This window comes from Bacillus rossius, assembly GCF_032445375.1.
Source record: "Bacillus rossius redtenbacheri isolate Brsri chromosome 4 unlocalized genomic scaffold, Brsri_v3 Brsri_v3_scf4_1, whole genome shotgun sequence".
NCBI classification, from domain to species: Eukaryota; Metazoa; Arthropoda; class Insecta; order Phasmatodea; family Bacillidae; genus Bacillus; species Bacillus rossius.
The window spans coordinates 22,579,883-22,602,202 of NW_026962010.1; the positions used below are offsets into that span (position 1 = coordinate 22,579,883).

At 35.5% G+C, this 22,320-nt stretch overlaps 1 protein-coding gene across 2 annotated transcripts in view; it reads left to right on the forward strand.

Moving 5' to 3' along the window:
• The window catches only part of LOC134541568 (hsp90 co-chaperone Cdc37), a 70,909-nt gene that overhangs the window by 21,949 nt on the left and 26,640 nt on the right, over positions 1-22,320 (forward strand). For both annotated transcript variants that reach the window (XM_063385083.1, XM_063385084.1), the window contains exon 4: positions 7,574-7,849. In XM_063385083.1, the coding sequence (XP_063241153.1) occupies positions 7,574-7,849 (276 nt within the window). The remainder of the gene's footprint in view (positions 1-7,573; positions 7,850-22,320) is intronic.

A 22,320-nucleotide genomic window follows, 5' to 3' on the forward strand; every position in this document is an offset into this window, starting at 1 on the left:
ATTGTAACTATATCGTAGAAAACACTGGCTTAATAGTTACTCAATTCCATAGCTGTTTGACCTCAATTTAATGTAACTCGAGAATAAAAAAATTAGTAATTATCTTCCAATCTATTATTTATTTATTTATTTATTTATTTGATTTGTTACATGCCACACCAACAGCACAAGGCTCCAACGGTGGGCACAACATGTAAGACATGTAAAAAAAACAAATACAGTAACAGAACAAAAATAAGAACAAAACAATAAATTATAAGAACAACAAAAAGTAGGACAAAAACAAAGACAAGATAACATAACATACAAATATCCATATGAGTGCTTAACTTCTGAAAAGTACTTAAAATAACAAAAATGTTTCATGAGAGTAATAAATGTATAAGTACAGAACATATAATATTATGTGGATAAATACAGTTGGTATCCTTAGATTAATACATCTGGTATTAAATAATTTAGGTAATAACATTAGAGCATAAAGATAATTAATCTTTGGATGCCGAAAGAATAATTTTTTTAACAAGTTTTTTCTCTCTGGTAGGTTGTAAGTGATTAACATACATATTAAAATTGTTAACAAGTCTATATATAATATCATTTGTATTTAAAAGTGTGCACAAGAAAGGTGGGTTACGGCTATTAAAAGAAGGAATTTTAATGCCAGTAACATCAAATATATGAGGACATATAAGATTACCATAATAACAATGGAAGACAAAAATGGCATCTAAGATCTTTCTTCTAGTTGATAATGAACCAAGGAGGGAATTTAAATCTATGTTATTGATGGTATTTAATTTTTTTTTAATATAGTCAGATACTTTAGATTGAATCCTGTCAAGCTTTTCAATATCAGTGTTATTGATGCTATTCCATATAATAGAACCATATTCAAGTTTTATTATTTATTTATTATTTATTTATTAAAATTTGTGACATGCACACCAACAGCCGAAGCTTTAGAGGTGTGCACAGAACAAGTAATACAAACACGACACATACAAACGAATAAATACAACATAAACAGGATAATAAAAGACGACACATACAAGCGAATAAATACAACCTACACAGGAAAATAAAGGACGACACAATAACAAACAAAACAAAACAAAACAGCAACTGAGATAATTTTAACTAATTGATCTAAAATTGGAAGAATAAACAGGATTATAAAATTACTCAGAATATTAGGGTAATCATAAAAATTAAAATTTGAAGTTTTTAATAAAATTTTCATATTTATTGAAATTTGAGATAAGTCTGTAAATTAAATCATTATTATTGTGTAAGGAACATAATAGGGATCGAAGGCGGCTTTTGAACTGCGGGACTCGAATACCAGAGTTATCAAGTAAGTATAAGCAATTAATTTTTGAACTATAGCACTTAAACACAAACAGGGTATCCAGATGGATGCGACGATTTGAAAGAGATTCTAATTTGGGTAATTGATGGTGTCTAGAACTAATTATTTTGAAAAATTTATTTTGTATGGATTCAATTTTGTCACTGTCGGTGGTGTTAATACTGTTCCAGATAACTGAGCAATATTCGAGTTTACTTCTAACTAAGGACAAATAAAGAGTAAGAATGGATTCAATATTAGATGCATAGTAAGTTATATAATTTATTAAATATAAGGTTCTACGGGAAAAGGATACTAAAGAATTAACATGTTGATGAAAGAATAGTTTGGAATCAAGAATAACACCAAGATCTTTTATACTAAGAGATTTGGAAATTTTTGAGTTGTCAAGAAAATAATCATATTTAACTGGATGAATTTTCCTTGTGAAAGAAATAATTTTTGTTTTATCTTTGTTAAGTGAAACTAAATTCATTTTGCACCAATTATCAATTTCAGTAATATCAGATTGAAGAAGCAGACAGTCATTTAAGGAGGAAATTTCTCTGGATATTTTAAGATCATCAGCAAACAGAAAACCAGTAGTATGATGAAGAACTTTAAAAATATCATTGATATAAATATTGAATAATAAGGGAGATAAAGTACCCCCTTGAGGCACACCAGAAGTAGCATGATATAAAGTAGAAGTTTTTTTATTAAGTGAAACAAAGAAACATCTATCTTTAAGGTAACTAGTAAACCAGGTTATATAATTATTACAGAGACCGAAGTTAGAAAGTTTAGCTAGTAAAATGGAGTGATTGACAGTATCAAAGGCTTTAGCCAGATCAAAATAACATGCATCAACCTGCCCCCTTGTTGTAACTTTATTGTATATAGGATTAATAAATGAGAGAAGATTAGTAGAAGTTGTCATACTATTTCTAAAGCCATGCTGATTAGGAGCTAATCTGTTGTTTATTGGAAAGTTAATATGTTTAAATATTATTTTTTCAAAGATTTTAGTAAAGCCATTTAATAATGATATAGGCCTATAATTAAATACACTGAGTTTACTACCCTTTTTATGTATGGGAATAACCTTAGCTATTTTCCATTTAGTGGGAAATACTTGTGATTTTAGACTTGTATTAAATAGATGCAACAATAGAGGCATTAGAATAAAAGAGCAGCCTTTAATAATGAAATTTGGTATACCGTCAGGACCAGTAGACATAGTTGGTTTTAATGATTTAATTCCCCATAAGACCTGGCTTTCTGATAAGAATGATACAGGAATTGAATCGTGAATAATATCGGGATCAATGATACGAGTGTGGTTGGTGGATGGTACATATACACTAGCAAAGTACTTAGCAAAGACATTAGAAAGAATACCAGGATCATTACAGATATCACCATTGACATTAAGAGAATGGGATTCACTATAACCATTTTTCATAACATTGACATATCTCCAGAATTTTTTAGGGTTATTCTTAACCTTATTATTGATACTACGATTCCAATTAGTTTTATCACGCTTAATAAGATTTTTAACTAGTGCTCTATATTTAGAGAAAAGAAGGTAATACTGAGTATTATTGTTTCTTTTATAGAGTTTATGAAAGTGTTTTTTAGATTTTAAGGCATGAATTAATTCACCAGAGAACCAATAAGGATGTTTAGAGGCCTTACGTGTGGATAATGGAATGTGAGTATTGATTTTATCACAGATACAAGATGTAAGTTGATCTACAAGAGCATCTACATCAGTGGTGTTATAATATTCATCCCAATTGTGGGTTTTTAGAGAGTTATAAAGGCTTAAGTAATCACCAGCTTTGTAGTTTCTGAAAATAGAATCTGGAGTAAAATTGTGTGAGGTCGCCTCAATAAGTAGTTTAATAAGTAGGGTAGGATGATAGATATCCTCTTTGACCAGAGATTCAACAGCTTTTTCAACCACACAATGGGATAGATTAGAAAGACAAAGATCTAGAAGATTATTGGAAGATTGTATTAGGTTGTGCTGAAATAAATCCAAATTAGATATGAAATCAAGCAGGCACTGAGCCTTGGATCTGACATGTGCACGGGCAATATTGAAATAGTGATTTCCTTTCCAATCTATCCCAGGTACATTGAAGTCACCTAAGATAATCACATTATCATGAGAATTAACGAGTTTTTGTTCAAGAGCTTCAAAATACAATGTGAATAGATTAGGTGATGTAGTTGGAGGAAGATAAATATTACCCAATGTTAAGTACTTATTAAAGGCAATTTTAATATTAATCCATACGGCTTCTACTCCACGATAGTCATATAATTGAATTAGCTGAACCGAAGGGAATTTATGTTTGTTCACTGCGATCAACACTCCGCCACCACGTTCCATTGATGAGAGTAGCGGATCCCTATCAGTTCTAAAAATAGAATAATTATCGGTGAAATAATGAGCATTGATACATCTTTCGTTGAACCAAGTTTCTGTTAGACAGATTATGTCATACTGAGTATTAATAAGATTATCAAAGAATTCAACTGATTTTGTTCTAAGTCCTCTAACATTCTGATATGCAATTTCCCATTCATTAAGATTGGGCATTCACTGGGAAGTGAGTAGGAAGCACTCCTCCAGGCCCTGGCATAGAAGTTGCTGGCATAAAAGGTGACGATGTACTGCAGGAACTTGGAGGTAATTGGGTAGAATTACCGAGAGCTTCAGGAGATGAATTAGTACTAACAATTTGGTCTTGATGCAGTTTTCCAAAGAAAGGACTGATTAAACAGCCACTGGGCCAAAAAACAATATTATTAATTCTACTAAAATCTTCTTCCAGAACAGATACATGGAAGGAGGCGTAAGAATTATGCTTTGTCCGGAGCTTGGCCACTTTGACTTGCTTGAGATTTAGTTCGTTGGAAATATAATCTACGACTTCTTGTTCCGTGACAGACGGCTCAAAACGCGTGACAAAGAGAGCTTTTGTTTTTTTGTAAATAGGTTTAGCAATTGTTTTTAATGTGGAAACATTCCTGATGCCAATTTGCAAGGGATTTTTCTTACGATCCGTGTTAGATAATTTTCTATCGGAGTTTTCATTATTCGTGGACTTGCGTGAATGTTGTACTACGGTGAAGCCGTCTTCGTCGACGAGCTGTTTACCGTTTTTCCTGATGACGTCGTTGGAGACACGCTGAGTTGTAAGTGGGTCACTGGTGCGCGCACTGTTGCCAGATACACCGGATGACTCGACACAAGCAGGTTTCTTGTTTGAGGAGACTTTTTTAACTACTTGACTGTATGAATTAACAGACTCAGTCTTAGAAGATAAGATCTGTTTAATCTGTTGCAGTTCATTTTTTATCTCTGCAGTTTCACTACGAGAGTCGATAAGAAGGGTTTTTAACACCATATTCTCGCTTTTTAACTCGTCAAATTTCATACTGAGGGATTTCACGGCCGAGATTAAGTCTTCCATGGTGGGATCCAGAAGTTTTACCGTCCAAGCTTCACTAGAAGATTTTTGCTTCGATGAACTTTCACTTGCTTTTTCAGATATTCCCGGCGAATTAGAAATCACTTTTTTAGTAGGCGATCTGAACATTTTAGTAACCGTGTCTGGAACTAATTCAATGATCGAATCATTATTATCGGGTAATGAAAACCCATGAAAGTCGGAAAGATTAAGCAGCGATGAATCAATTATGAGTCGAACTTAACGATAGTGAAGAAATAATAGCACATTAAAGCCGGGGAGCGCGCGCGCACGTCCGTCGGCTATGAACGCTCAGCCGTCACTTATCTTATTAGAGCTGTATAGAGGGAGAGAATAGAGTCAATATTGGAGGTGTTAAAAGTGATAAATTTAATTAGACCAAGTATTTTGTTAGATACCGAGATAATGTTTTCAATGTGAAGATGAAAAAATAGTTTTTGATCCAGTAAAATTCCTAGGTCTTTGACATGTTGAGATTTTTTAATAGGTGAGTTATCAAGTTTGTATTCATATTGCAATGGGTAGGTTTTTATAATAATAACTGTCTAATTGTCATTAGCACTTAATCTTATTTATTTATTTACTTTCTTTAGATATATACCTTTACTAGTATCTGTTTTTTCATATGTCATGTTCATTCATTGTTTTATGATTTAAATTATTTTTTTCTATTTAATATTTAGCAGTTTTGTTGTACGTATGTGTTTCTTTTTCTTGTTTTTGTGTCTGTTTGGTCAGCAGTGCATGCATGTGCATAGTGCCTGCCTGCATGTGGTGCCTACCTGCATGTGGTGCCTACCTGCCGGTGGTGACCACCTGCAGGCGGACCCTATGTACATGCAGACCCTGCATTATCTGTTTGTGTATGTAATTGTTTTTTGTGTGCACACCACAACAGCCTATTGGCTGTTAGTGTGCATGTCACAATATATAAATAAATAAAAATTTTAACTGTAATTTTTTTTTCCAGAGTATCAACTAAAATTAATTTGTGTTAGTGTTTAGTCAGGTTTTCTTTAAACAAAAAATAATGCAATGAAAATGTCAATTATTCAATCCTAATTAAATTCAGAATTGTATTAACTATTAAATAATAGCATAACTGTACGCATTGTCTTATTCCATTTTCATATTCTTTGATAAAATTCCTTCTCAATATCTAAGCAATTTTCACTTTCTAAGCAGGATAAAAATTCATAATCAGTAACAACTGTTAGTGTTATTGCAGACTTATTAAAATTTTTTATTATCCTTTATTATTATTACATAATTGTTAAATTTGTGGAATGGAGAGACTTTTTTTTATTTATAGGTGTTACATTGATATTTTTCACAGTAATTGTACCTTAAATGGTTTAGAATTGCTAAATTTGTTGGATAGCAAAAACACACACAAGCATAGCATCAATTAGCATGTCTCTGTGGTCACCTTATAGGTTTATTTCTTTGATTCATACTTGATGTAGGCTTTTGGACCTATGCCATTGCTTAGCACATGTATGTCTGCAGAAGAAAACTACAAAAAAACACAAATGACAAAAAACACAAATTAAGCAAAAATTGCTGTTGTCAGGATTTAATATATATTAATTAATATATATAATATATATAAAACAGTCAGTCACACCTGTGTTTCCGTACCATGTGCGTCTCTGCCTGAGGACGGGAGCAGATAGCAGTTCCCGAAACGTCGCTTGTTTCTGTTTTAGAAAACTGTTGTGTTTGTTTCGTCTTTTCGTTTGGTCGTGTTTTTATCTCGTTTTGACTGTTGTGCTGAATTTTTTTGGGTTCAATATTTTTTGTGCGGTCATCATTTGTGGGGGTTTTTTCGTTTCTCTTTTTGTTTTTGGTTTTTTTGGAAAACTATTGTGTTTGTTTCGTCTGTTCGTTTTGCTGTGTTTTTTTTGTCTCGTTTCAACTGTTGTGTTGAATTTTTTTGGGTTCAGAATTTTTGTGCTGTCATCATTTGTGGGGGTTTTTAGTTCTGTTAGTCCATTTTTCTTTGTTTTTTCTTGTTTGTTGACCATATTCCTGTTGTGGAATATTGTGTGGCGTTAAATCCTGACAACAGCAACTTTTGCTTCGTTTGTGTTTTTTGTCATTTGTGTTTTTTTGTAGTTTTCTTCTGCAGACATACATGTGCTAAGCAATGGCGTATGTCCAAAAGCCTACATCAAGTCATGCACAAATCTTTCAAATTGATTCATACTTTATTAATGGTCTATTATTAAATATCTGACAGATCTTGAGCTGAAGTTTTAGGAATTTTTTTGGTATTGGCACTGCAATATTTACTTGATACATTAATGAATAATCTGTTACAATTGATACCACCAATATTCAGTTGTGTTTTCTACTTGTAAACAATTTGAAAACTCTTTGAAACAAAGGCCCCTGATTAATTCAATAAAAAAATGTCAATGACCCAACTATAAAATAATATATATAACTTCAAATTCACCAGCACCATAAGCATGTGAGTGGTCGGATCACTTGCCTCACACCAGGGGGATCCATTTAGTCCCCTTGTCGCTTCATTCCATGACTGCTCCACTTTGTGTTGCCTCTAGCTCATCTCAACTAACCTTGATGTCACAAGATGTTGAATTCAGTAATCAATTCTGTTCTCCCGCTTTAATTTCTCCTACCTTGCTTGGCTACCAGATCACGGCTTGCGTGCCGCAGTTCAGTGGAAGTGACGGGACTTGCGCAGATCACCCCGTGGAACGTGGACACCATCAGCAACCCTGGCTTCACCAAGACGGTGATAAACAAGCCGGTGCCGCGAGGGGACGCCGAGCTGACGGAGGAGGAGAAGGAGAGGCGCATGCGGCAGTTCGTCAAGGACAACGAGAAGCTGCTGAAGCAGTACGGCATGTTCCGCAAGTACGACGACTCCAAGCGCTTCCTGCAGGAGCATCCGCACTTGGCTTGCGAGGACACTGCCAACTACCTCGTCATCTGGTGCATCAACCTGCAGATGGAAGGAGTGAGCTACCTCTTATCAAACTTCTCATTACACTGGATGTTTTCTTTGCTGACAAGATGTATAGAACTGGTGAAAAGCAGTTGATGCTCCAAGGTAGTATTTGCAACCATCTCCCAATCAAGTTATGAGTGGAGACCTGAAAAAAGGGAGGTTATTTATTCTTAAAAGCGGTATTATTTTTCATAAAATTCGCAACAAAAAGCAAAATTATATTATATTTATGTTCACATTTCATAAAAAAAATTAAAACAATAAACTAATGCTTATAAATAATTTTTCAAAAATAATATTTCATATTAGTTTTATCTTACTACATTTAAAACTGAAGTCGCTTAAAAATTCAAACTGTAAGTGTTGACTTTATTCATCAAAAGACAACATAGTAAACACACACCTTTTTCTTTCAGGTTCTGCCTTTTGTCTGTGAAGGCTAAGTTGTAGTGACTAAGCAACCGTTCACTGTCAACATGGTTTATAGATCTACAAACTGCACGCAGGAGATATAGTGCATTTGATTGTAATTTATACCCAGAGAAGTTGGCATTTCCAACATATCTATGTGCTTTTCTGTCTTGCAAATTCCTTGCACATCTTTAAGGGCTTCGTAACCCTAGAGAAGATTGGTGTTCTCAAAATGATGGAGTTTGGGAACATTTTTCAGTAGTGAAATAAAATCTTCTGACTTGTTAAGAATGAAATTTTTTTGCGTTGAAACACTTATTTATAGCCCTAAATACTGGTGCAGAAGGGTCATTGTCCAACATCATTACCATTAGAGTAGTTTTTCTTAGCATTCATATGTTTATCACTTTTTAAGTGCTTTGCAACTGGAATCTTATCTTTCAATCGTAACTTGACAGTTGCAGTATTTACATGTTAGTGTAACTGCATCAGATGCATAAACACCATCACTTGGTCAGCTTGTTTCCTTGCACTAACCACTATTTTTGGCATTTTTTATGTGGAGAAATTAATATTTAAGTCTGGAATTATTAATAACAGTGTTATTATAGTACATATTGTCGGGGTTCGGGTTTCGAGAGGGTTGCTAGGTGTATGGTAATGGGCGCCACCACGTGGAAGGGCACGTGGACCCGGCTATCATCCGCCCCAGGGCGTGACGTCGCCTGTGTGAGGCAAGACTGGACCCTCGGTTAACTCCCGTAGTACACTCAGACCTGGCCCGCTCTCAGTGTCGGGCACGCTTATGGTATAACACGTAATAGTGGGCTCTCCATGCGTCCCACACGCCTGCTCACGAGGTATAGGTCGCCACGTGGTCGGTGCAAAAAAATACAAGGAGACAATTAGAATTAATACGTTTAATACTGGCACGTACTCCCGTACACGGTCTCACGAGGTGCGTCTCCAAGATCCCAGGCACCTAATCGGAATGCAGGGATAAGGCCCACGCACGTGGCCTGCACAAGCGATTACTTAGACGTGAAAAGACTCGTTAAGAGTTGAAAAATGATTATATTAAACAGTCCCCCGACCGAGGCAGGCCCCGGGGATACGTGAAAGCGATTTGAATGAATTAAGCAGAAACGGAATTAATAGTCAGTGAACAAAGAGTGAAGTCCCCAGGTGCGGAAGGCAGCGTGGGTGCCCTCGAAGCAACGTGATGCTTTCCCGCCTTGCCAGTTTACCTTTACGCCTTTCCGATTAAGTGCCTTGTAATCTTATATAAAGAAATACAAAAACACTCCTAAAATAAATACAGGAGAACCCTGTTATAATGTTCCTGCATATAATGTTTTCCTGCTTATAATGTCATATTTTTAAAGTCCCAATATTTCCCCCATAAGGACAATGTATTTATTTCCTGCATATAACGTTCATAAATAGTGTAATTTCCTGCTTATAATGTTTGATTTCTAACATTCAATAAATGGGGAAAAAATGGTTTAAAACCAAATTATTTCAACACTTACGATAAAAAGTTTCCTTTATGTATGTATATGTTTACAATCACTGCCATACAATACATGAAGTTTGTTAAAATACAATTTTATGCAATATACTGAAGGTACACAATGTTCATAGTTACGTGTCAGTTGGCACCCTTAGTCAACTCTTCTCTTCCTTGCCATTCCAGTGGGTATTCAGATGCACGTACAGACCTGCCCAACTCTCATGATTTTGGTGTGAGGCTCACGATTTTAAGGTCCATCCCACGTCCTCACGCCAAGATTGTGTTTCCTCATGATTTTTTGGGGCCCCAAGATTTTGTTTGTAAAAGTTACAAAACAAGTTTTACGAAAGCTTACAGTAACGAGTTTCCATCAATACTCGAGTCATGTAAAGGAAGCAATTTTGCGTTTTGTAGCATGTGCCGTGCTGATTTTTCTATCTCGCATAGTGGAAGAGGAGACATTGTGAAACATGTCGCTACGAAAAAACACAACTAACACGTGAAGTGTATTGCTTCCAATAAAAAAAATTAATTTTGCTGTGAACAGTGATAATAGTGTTACACGAGCAGAATGTTATTTTACAACTTTTTTAGTTGCGGCCCTGCATGATCACTACACAACAGCGCTAAATTATGTTCAACTAAATTAAATCGGCAACCTATAATTTGTTGAAATAAATTTTGAATCAGAGACCATGTAACATATGTACAGGTATGTCACTTAAATTTAAAGATTCTCATTTGTTGTTTTTTATATCTAACCTGTATTTATGGGCCTGGAAATTTTTATCGAGGACCTCATGATTTTTTAAATTTGAATGTTGGCAGGTCTGCACGTACATAGTCCTACGATATTTAAGTTGCCAACCATTGAGCGAGGGCATAACTAAAAGTGTTTTCTATTGCTTACAAATATTTTTTTTTTTTCATTCATACGTAGGAATCCCAAAATTAAACATTTTCAGGTGGTAAAGGAGTAGACGTTCTCACTCTTAATGTTGTCATCATGAATCGTGAGACAATTTTACAAAAAAATGTGGCAGTGTATCTTTAAAGACAAACAAAATTTAACCAGGGAACAAGATGAAGTTAAAAAATTGTTGGCTTGTTTCAGAAAATTCATGTATCAAGTATACTATCTTTGGTTTTAACATTAAATTTGTTTACATAGCTTGGTGAGTCCATTGGTACAAAGCTTGAACATTGTTAAGTGCTAAATTGAGATTTCCTGCTTATAATTTTTTCCTGCTTATAATGATTTTTTCTTGTGCTCCCTTGAAAAACATTATAACAGGGTTCTACTGTACACATTCTCCCACGGCTCTATTACTATTTAACCTAGAGTTATTAATTAATTAAATTATAATTATATACATTTCAACTTTGTTCGTGTTCGGGTCCGCTCGGGTCCGCCCGGCAACGTCTTTAACTTACATACTAAAACTTATATTCTAAACAAAACAAAAACTCTCCCGCCCGTCAGTTTCAACACAAATGAATGGGGAAATAATAAAAAACTATACAATATAATTACAGTCAAACCTCTATCTATCGTTTTTCAGGGGACCAACAAAAAAATTCAGTAGATGCAGACATTCAATAGATGTGGACTTCACTCTAAGAATTTTTTAAAAATATTACAACCTCAAAATTAGTGTCAGAAATATATCAGTTACTTATCATTAAAGTTAATCAGTTGAAAAATAAATAAAAATGGAAGTATTTTACTTTATTCAATTTACACTTGCAAAAAAAAAAAAACATACGCACAATAAATTTACATGGAAATTAAAGTCTTTTTCAATATCCTGAAGTCTGAAATATGTTTACTCATGTCATCAAATGTAGAGCTGTACTGAAGAAGCCGATTTTGCCAATATTTAGTTGAATCGGCATTTCTGCCGACTTCCGATACGCTTGTTAATTTTCGGCCGATATTACTGAAAAACGAGAGAGACTGCCATAACCTAAAAATCCACGATTACCCATTTCACTTTTCGTAGTAGTACTGCATTCTTTCAGATCGCATTATTTCTTCGCAACATGTGCCAAACGTACATATAAAAATTTAACATCCTTTTTTTCAATAATGTTCTTTAATTTTAATGTCATAAATAAATACATTACCGTCACGGTAAATATACATCTCGGTTGTTACGGTAACTGTAGTGCAAATGTGGTAGCTATCGTGCTTCTGCAGTAATTATGGTATCGACAAAGAATCTTTAGTTCTTTTTATGGTAATTATCTTAGGATAACAATTGGGTTTGTACTGTAGTTATGGTACATCATCCATAATTCTTCGCAGGTTGTTGTTCATTTGTCTTTTCTTCATATTTAGTTACGTGCTCCATTACTTGGCTGCAGATTTAAGGTGATTTTTACTACTGTATACTATCGTTACTGTTTTTATGACGGTTTCTTTCTAAGATATGGTTATTTCTGCAAAATCTTTATGGTTAAACGATCATCTATTATAATTTATTGTGACGGGACCACATATTTTGTACGATCAATGCGGACAAAACGATAATTCGAACATCGGTACAAGCGGACTTTTTTAACCTTAGTTGTATGGCAATTTTGCCGGGACCGTAGAAAGTATACGATAAACACGGACAATCGATACATGCGAGTTCGATAGATAGAGGTTTGACTGTATTACAAATTTAGGGGGACTTCGCACTGCTGCTACAGCGCCCTCTTGATGTAGTTCGTGGTGCGCTATTCAAACACACACACACGACTACGTACTCGTGATGGTGCGGCTGCCAGTACGGGAAGTGGGACGGGAGGGCGAGGGGAAAGGTGGCGGAGGCTGACCAGGCTTCTGGGGCGCAGGCCCGGTTGACGTCAATGTGTTAAAACTGCAAGTAGGCAGTTATAAAAAAACAGTTTGATGCTGCAGCGTAAAAGATGTTGTTTGGAAAGCAAATGTATCAACAGTAGTAAAGGGTGCATGTGTAGGGTGTGTGAAGGGGCAAGAGGCTTCCTTCACAGCAGTTACAAAGAGAGGAAAGGAAATAATTAGGATCCTGCGACAGCTTCATTAGCGCTCCCCCCCCCCCCCCCCCCTTCTTTTCCTGAAAATTTGAATTGTTGTCCTGTGTCATCTGTTACCAGTGAAGACATTTCAAACACCATAAAAAAATAAGTGGTCAAAACGAGCTTAAGTAATAGAAGAAGAGCTAGCAACGGAAAATTGGTTGCAATTTATAAAGCAATGAATCCCCTCTTATCTGGCTGCCATACCATCATTATTAATTATTGTTTCGGGAGCCTGACAGCTGTTCATCGGCGGGAGTGGGCGTGGTACAGATGCAGCGAGGTCGCAAAATAAATTGAAGGTGTTTGATTTATAGAGCTCTGGTATTTGGTCTGGTATTATAGCTATATGTTTTTAATTTTATATAATATTGCCAGGAATTTTGTTTGGGCGAAAGAAGCGCCAGGTGATGTTCAAGGTCTGTAAAAAAGTGCAGATGTCGTCTCATTTATAGAGGTTGGGACTAAATTTTTCGTTACATAGAACCTTCACAATTGAGTGTGCAAAAAGATGGGCAAAAATATTTAGCCCAACACCCCGCCAGGCCCTTACAAAGAGTGAGAAATGTGTGCACGATAATCAGATGCTACAGTTAGTTTTGATTATCCACGTTGTATGTAATTCTAATGTTATGGATTACAGGGAGAAACATTTTTATTCATGATTATTATTTGTTAATTTTAAGCATGTTAATTGTTAATTTGTATCAATATCATGCAAGTAACTGTACATAAAAGCTCTGTCAGAGAAACGGTTAGATAGATTAATAATTATTCTCATTATCGTATTCGTATGAAAATTATTACGGTATTATATGTAAATGTTTTGGAGAATATTTTTAGAAATGTTGCTGAAAGTTATTGGAACTTCCCTATTTAAGTGAAGCATAAAAAAAAAACCCATCCAGTATATTGATATCAGTGTGCGTTGGTGGCTAGCTCGTTATTTTCTTCTCCAATAACTTCATCAAAGCTGGTTTGTTGGTCTTTAACATTGTTCCTTCTAAATGGGACGTGGACATCGGAACGGGAGTTACTGGATACGACAGCACTATTGCGATATCGATATTTGATTCTATTAATACTCTCAACATTCACCCGAACAAATCACTTTGCGTTTGAACTTCTTGCAATTTGCTGCCAACTGTAAATTTTTTTTTTAGAAGCAACTGAAAAATTCATAAAAGCATTCCTTTTTATGGTTTTTTTTAATCTATCATTTGATGTGGCATATTTAGAAATTAAAGTTTCCTGCAAACAATTTCCTGCAATATTGAGAAGGAAACCAGCAGTTGCATCGAGAGCAGCTGTCCCTGTCGTGAGGTAAAGAATTTCCGGATCCAAGTCAGAGTTGAATAGGTTGATATTTCTGTTGATGGGGTCCGCAAAAGTCTAAAGAATTTGATTTCGTTCCAGATTACAAGTTTTGTTGCGATTTTTGCAGCCCATTTTCTGGCCAACATTGCTGAGTAGGTATTGGATTATTCAATCGTCTTGCTGCATCAGCGTTTATCATCTGCTCCATATTCAAGGCTACAGGTTGTCTCAAGGCTTGTTCGCTTTACACAATAGTAATCTTGTTCCAAAAATTTCTCTCAATCCAGTATGTTTACTATCAACCTTGATCAAATTGTCATGGTACTTAACCAACCAACCACCTTGCATAATTTAGTTGATTGAAAGTAAAAAATAAATTAGCTATTTGAGGCAAAATATGTATATACTTAAAAGTTCGAAATCTCCCATATGAATGCTCCTTGTGATAATTTGATAATATTTGATGAGCTTGATGTACATGATGTAAAATTGAGGAGTTTTTCTGTGTCTGCCTTGTAATGTCGCTTTCTGATCTGCAAAATATTTCTTGAATAATTCTGCGAGAGCTTCTGTTTCAAATGCATCACTCAAAATTTTGTTTTTTTTGAAGATTTGTAAATGTTGATCACATCCTCGTAACCTTCTAATTTTTATTGCTCGAGAAAAGCTTTGAAATGCAAGATTTCTAGTGCAAGGACAACCATAAGATGCAACCGTTGCATGAATTAAAATGTTTTCCGCTGATGAAACCATTTATCAAACCATTGGCCAATAATTCGCTTTCCACCATCATGTAGGACAACCCACAGTCGTTAATGATTTTTCCAACAGTTTTGAAGTAGGCCATCATTATGTGAAAACTGCCAAGGTGAATGAAAACATTTTCAAATTTCTGGTGCTCGGTAGATTGTATCTGTAAAGCAACTTTTGTGATAGCCAAAACATAAGTGATTTGAGTGTAGCATTGTTTGCACTCACTAGCAGCTTTTTGAGTCTGAATCATTGTTTCAATGATGACCGAATTTTCAGTTGAAGATACATTTATCGTAGTGAGATAATTAACTTTTTGTTTAGGCTTTCGTCTGTTATTATTTTATTGTTAAATACTACACACATTGGTGTATTTTTTGGAACTTCAAAAGCACGTGATAACATCTATCTATGAGCTATCTTTTTGATAGTTGCAAATTGTGTGGAAGTGATTGTTGCATCGGATTGTCGATTGGAAGTAGGGCAGCAGTCATTTTCGGTTTTGTGGAATATGTAAGCAGCTCTGGAAGGATAACTTTGAATGATCTTCTCCTTTTACTGCATGATTTATCTGTAGATCCTCCTGTGTTGTCGTTGGTGAATTCCTGTTTATTGTTATTGGAAGTGTCGCTCTCATTTTGAAATATAATTCCAACAGTTTCATGAAGAATGTCTTTGCTGCTGCTAATTTTGACAAATCTGTCAAAAAATTTGTATCCATAAATCTGCAGACTGTGTGATACCTTGTGGGGAAATAGTTAAACGATTGGAAGCAGCAAAAGTCGCTTCGTTTCAAGCTCTTTGATGGTGTTGTAACTACAGCAATGACCATACCTGTTTAAAATGTTGATCATGTTTCTGCTGCTTGTCAAACTTCATTGCCATGGCCAGGGTTAAGTGTTTCAAGGTTTTCAGTAGGTCATTCAGAACTGTATAAATTGTGTCTTTACAAAGAGATTTTACTCTTCTTAATTTGTTAGTAGTACTTTGTCTGGGTCGACGATCTGCACCACACACTAGGTCGTAAAAAAATCATCTAACTCTTCTGGAATTGTACATTCACCGGTGATCAAATCTGTGGTCTGTGGACTATCTGGCAAATCACTTTTCTTTAGCTGCATGATTTTTTCTTTTGGGTTCAGAGCGGTTTCACAGATGCTATCGGTTATTTTTAAAGATATATATGTCTATTCATCTACAGTGACGTGTGCGGGACACACATTGTTTTGTTGGCCAAATCTTTCAGAAATATTGTCCCTGATCAGCTGCGGTTTATATTCATCATCGTAATACTTGAAGTCCTCTTGGTGTAATTTCTGTAAGTTATCCTAAAAAGAGTGTAATAAAGAGCGGAAGAAAATGTGTTTTCTTTGTTCTAACACATGATCTTTTATAAAACTGTGCAACCGCGCTGCTGCGTAACTCCCGCAACAGCGCGATTAGCAACCTTTCCCCACACTCATGCCCCAAGGCCAACCAAAGGTAAATAGCTTATTCCCTTATTCCCCGGGCAATGTGTGAGTACCATTATAAAAACACAAAAAATTAAGTGCAGTCAACATTTACTATCAGGCCTACCTAGGATTACAACCCCCTCCACGTATACATTGCATGAAACACATAGATGCCCTATACAAAAAATATATATATAAGACTATAGTTGAAAAAAAATTTAAAGTTTGTTTCAGTCCTGTGCGCGCACTTTCCCGTTTGCTCGCGGCTCATACGGCAGTCTTCATGATAATACGTAAACGTACTTGAACTGTGTCCGTGCACTCCATCCAAATTATGACTATGTGGGCCCGAGTGACAAGTTCATTAACTTCTTTAGGTTCATTCATCCACTACAAAAATTATTGCCGGTCCTGAAGAAAGTCAAATTATGTTGCGAATCACAGTCTATTTTAGCATTTAGTATTTCACAGCCCCGACCTTCGCCTATTCTGGCCATAACAAGTATGAGCGTCGACTCCTTACTTTGAGCATGTTGAGTGGGGCCCCAGCTGGTGGTCAACGCGCCTCCGCGCCGCTGCCACACCGCGGGCCAGATGGTCGCACCGAACCATCCTCCTGCTGTCGAGTCCGGCTTGCAAGTCCCATGCCGCACACTCGCGCGCCACCGCTGAGCGCGTCACTCGGCTACGTCACCATCGAGCTTCTTCGGCCGTCCTCGGGTACACTCGAAACAACGACACCCACACATGACTAGACGGCCGTTGAGCAAACGGTTTCACGTTCTTAGAGTCCTCCTAATGCAATTAAATAAAAAAAAACTAATAAACATAACTGTGAATAATGAAATAACAATAACCAAATAATAAAATTATTAATTACAAAAACAGTTACCGGAAACGGTAACAATTGGATAATGATATGAAAGCTATTATGTAGTTATTCCTTTTAATGTGCCAATCAGTAGGTGGGCACTGTGAGTTGGTAAATGATTAAATTTTGATTTGGTAAGCTTTGCTGCAATGATTGTGGTAGATAAAATTTTCATCTCCATTTATTTTTTCTAATAATTGTAAATCATTCAGTTCTGTTGCTTGGGCTTCCAAGGTATCTTTGAAAGTATTTGTTTTCACTGTACGTAATAAACATTATTTTCCTTTTGCCTTAGTGCGAGCTTTGTCACAAAATATACATTTTTTAATACTTCCCTGAGAACTAATCGTTGCAGAGACAAGCGATAACATGAACGGTTGTTCCTCTGGTTCGTCTATGATACCAACATTGCTGATACTGTCTTCAATTGAGGTATGTGGATGCAAGGTTACAGAAGACCTACTGGCTTGTTCATTTTCTTCTTTTTTTTAACTACTATTTACCCATCACTGCAATGAATCTGTTGCGATATTTATTGTGATATCCTTTTGATTCACTTGGGGTAGATGGTAAATCAACATCACCATAATACAACCCGTCCTTTAGGCAGTTTTTTTTTAATGCCCTCTAAAATTTTTTTGTTAAACAAAAATACTTTTCCACTTTCACTATTACAAATAATACACAGTCATGAAACTGAAGCCATGATTTTCAATTTACGAATAACACATTTAACACACTGTATTCAAATGCACACAAACGAACACCCCGATGTTCGTTTCTTCGACAGACCTTTCTTCTGTGTTGTGTAGAGGGTATTTCTCCCTGTAATCCATATCATTAGAATTACATACAACGTGGATAATCAAAACTAACTGTAGCATCTGATTATCGTGCACACATTTCTCACTCTTTGTAAGGGCCTGGCGGGGTGTTGGGCTAAATATTTTTGCCCATCTTTTTGCACACTCAATTGTGAAGGTTCTATGTAACGAAAAATTTAGTCCCAACCTCTATAAATGAGACGACATCTGCACTTTTTTACAGACCTTGAACATCACCTGGCGCTTCTTTCGCCCAAACAAAATTCCTGGCAATATTATATAAAATTAAAAACATATAGCTATAATACCAGACCAAATACCAGAGCTCTATAAATCAAACACCTTCAATTTATTTTGCGACCTCGCTGCATCTGTACCACGCCCACTCCCGCCGATTAACAGCTGCCAGGCTCCCGAAACAATAATTAAATTAATGATGGTATGGCGGCCAGATAAGAGGGGATTCATTGCTTTATAAACTGCAACCAATTTTCTGTGGCTAGCTCTTAAACTATAATGCAGTTTAGATGCAGAGCTCTAAACTAAACAATTTCAACTGATCTCGTCCAGCTCTCTGCCGACATTTCAGAGGCAGTAAAGAAAAAAACAACAGTGGTCAAAAGGGGCATAAGTTACTCTGTTTAGACGCAGAGCGTATAGTTTTTCAACTTGACTGTTCCAGCCCTCTGCCTGTCATGTTCTTAGGGCCGGTTGCACCAATAACTGTTCGGATCCGAGATCATAAGATCTTTGTTTCAGTGTGATCTCAAGTCGAATCTAAGATCCAGTGTATATGTGTTGCACCAAAGTGAACTTACGAGTTCAGACATTCGATCTCACGATCGAAGTTTAGGTTGGTAAAGATCGATTGTAAAATGAAAGCAAGTTTTCTATTGGCTACTGAATTCCGTCTAGTCACAGAGAATTTTCTTTAGCATGTTTGAAGTTCTTGCTGTAAATGTTGGCATCGTGATATTTACATACAAGCCTATTTGTTTACTGATTACAAACTTGTGGCAGGTTGCGAGTTGACTGTAGAGGTGTAAAAGTAACGAAAAAAAGCGTACCCGTATGTATTCGTTACTATAACAATTAGTACTCGTTACTATCGTATCGTTACGTTACTCTTTACTTCTGATGCCGCATAACAAGCTATGTTATGTTGCAGCAACGAATTGAGTCGTATTGCGTACGCGTACAGTATGACGTCGCGTAAATAATAATAAATAGAATATAAACAATTAACAATATTTGATAATTAACAGTTTTTGTTAACCAAGAAACAATTAAATCTGATTAGAGCGGTTTTATTATATTATCTCTTTTAAGATAAAAAAAAAACTGTGAAAATACGTGATAATAAAAAAAACAAAAACATACATATTTCTAATTTGTAAAAAATACTTTCTTATAAATAGTAAAAAACTTGGACGACGAATTCCCAAATTATACTTTACTTAATAAACAAACATCGTTCTTTGTAACGTAAATTCGTCGAATATGCCCGCGCATGCGTAAAACATACGAAAAATGCGAGTAACAAAATGCCGCCGTGTGTAAGGTTTCGTTACGTACTTGTTACTAGATGGCGCACCCGTTACTCAGTACCGAATACATACGGTTTGCTACAGCTCTAGTTGACTGGGTTACACGCGAGTACACATGACGATGGAAAAGAAAATTTCAGTATCTAAAAAAAGTTTTTTTTCTCTGAAAAAGAAAGTATTTTTCTTTTCAGAGAAAAAAAACATCCTTGTCGATTTGGTGCAAGAAAGACAGGATATTTTAGAGTATAAGAGAACTGATGGCGTGTTTTGTAAGCAGAAGGAAGAAGCTTGGCAAGAATTGGCATTATATTTTAAATAACATTATGATGACAATTACCGTACTTCGGGCATACCTAAAAACATATCGGCCTAAATTTCCTGTAAACTATTGTAACCCATCAAAATATCAATTGTAAACAAACCAGTATCTATGCAAACACGACTACAAAACACAACAATCCAACGAAAAATACACAAGATCTCGGATCCAACTGCTCTGAACCATCAATTTCGGTGGTTCAAACAGAGGTTCACCTCAATCCTCTGTTAGAAGGTGAACTCGAATGGTGCAATCCGTTTGTGTGACTATCCTGGTTCATTACCTCGTATGATCTCGGATCGACCAGCGATCTTCAATGGTGCAACCGGCCCTTAGTGTTGGGGAGGAGAGGTACAAAACATGAGCACATTAGGAAATGTAACATTCATTTATTTGTGTAGTAATTCATGATAAAGACTGAAAAAATTAGAAATCACATTTTAACCTAAAAACTTTATAGTTCCCATAAATTTTTGAGTTTATCATGATTGTTTTTTTCAGGTACCTAGTTGTGGCATGTGCCTGCCAATATATTTTATTTTTGTAATTTCTATTTATTTTCCATTAATTTAGTAATGTTAGTTTTATTTAATTACATATTTTATAGTGTAGTTTATTTAGTTTATTGGGTAATAATTTAATTTAATTTAAATTTCTTTTGTTAAATTTTGTTTATAAGATATCAAGTTGGTAAGAAAAGACAGGAATGAGCTGGAAGCACAGAGAAACAGATGTTTATTTTAGCTTAAGTTTACAGTTAACTTTTTATCTAACTTTTAATTTTTTTGGGGACCATAGACACAATGAATTCATTTATTTTTATTTATTTTTGTGTCTATGTGTGCATATAGAAAATTCTAGAATTTGCGAGTGATGTTTTTGCGCGACCGTGCGCAACAGTGGCATGAGGCGTGGCAATTGTGTGCGTAGGGAGGCAGGTTGCTGCCGCAGTGCAACAAGGGTTCCGAAGGTGAATATTGCGTGATGCCGTGATTGGAACTTTAAAATAAATGGCGACCATGTCTACGAGCACGTGTTACGCCAGTAGCGAACAGGATAACAGAATTATTAGCCAAGTGACATTCCTGTATTTTATGAGTCTCACGAGCAAGATTTCCATGTTGAAATGTGACTTGCATGTTGGGCATTGGATCACGCAATCCCCATGTTCGGCTGCTACTGGGAACCTGACTGTGAAACCTTCTGGAACATTTAAGGGCATCCTTATGTCCTTCTCACCTTCTGCAACTTGAGGCGTGAGTTACCTTGATCATATGAATGATGTTCCTGAAGTAGCTGTTTTTCTGTTTGCTGAGTTGCAAGCTTTTCGAATGCAAGCAAGAGCGCTTGTGTGTTTCAGAGAGAAATACATGGCTGTGAACCTTTTTGGAAGCACTAATAACCGTGGATTTTATGACTGTTGTGCACACAAAATATGTCACAAGTTGCGACGGACTTTTAAGTAGATGATGCCGGTATAATATTTTAATAAAAATTTTTGCGAGACTTTTTCTTGTAACAAATTTTTAATTTTTTTTAGCTCCCCAAAATTACATCTTATCTACAAACACTTTTTATGAACTTTTTAAAAATAATTTTTAGTGAATATATTTTAAGGTACTTTTAAGTGTGTAAATATTTTTTACCTATTCAAGATATGGTAATTTTGTTACAGTTGCTAGAATATCTAGTTTGCCTATTTGTAGAAAAGTAAATAAATAATTTTATAATTGTATTATTTATTTGTGTCTCGCGCACGCAAATTAAATGTTAGTTGGTACTTATTTTGGTGAATACAGTGTAAAGTATTTTTAACTTGTTGCAATTGGATGGTGCATTGCCTTGTTTGTTTATTTCATAATTTTTTAAAATTAAATGTTTAGCAACCACTTTAGTGAGTTAAAATATTTTTTGCCATTATCATGCATAGTGCTTAGTTAATGTTTTTTTTTTTTTTGCTTATTTACCAATAATATACTTGTATAAATTTTTTGGGCTCATACCCTATTGCGTACGGAAGTCTGGTAAATGGTCAGGCAGTGTTTTCAGAGAATTATAAAGTTAAATGGTAATGAAAATGACGACAAACACAGACCCAACCTGGGGATGGGGATGGAAGTTGGTCGCTGCTAGATACAGCACTGACATTCTTATTTATGAGTAATTGAACCTTATGCACTAGAACAGTGGTAGCTCACGTCTTGTTTCAGGGGTTTGATCTTATAGTCATTTATAAAACCTTATGGAAATAGCAATGCTGTGTCTGTTATTGAAGTCTACAAAGGTTTTTAAAATTATCAATAGCTCCAATATGACGGCACAGTTGTTGGCTGTATATTAAAATATCAACAAAAAATATTTTCAATTGTACTATCATCATGTATAGTTATTATAAACTTAACCTGTAAAAGCTAGTTGGAAATTGTAGG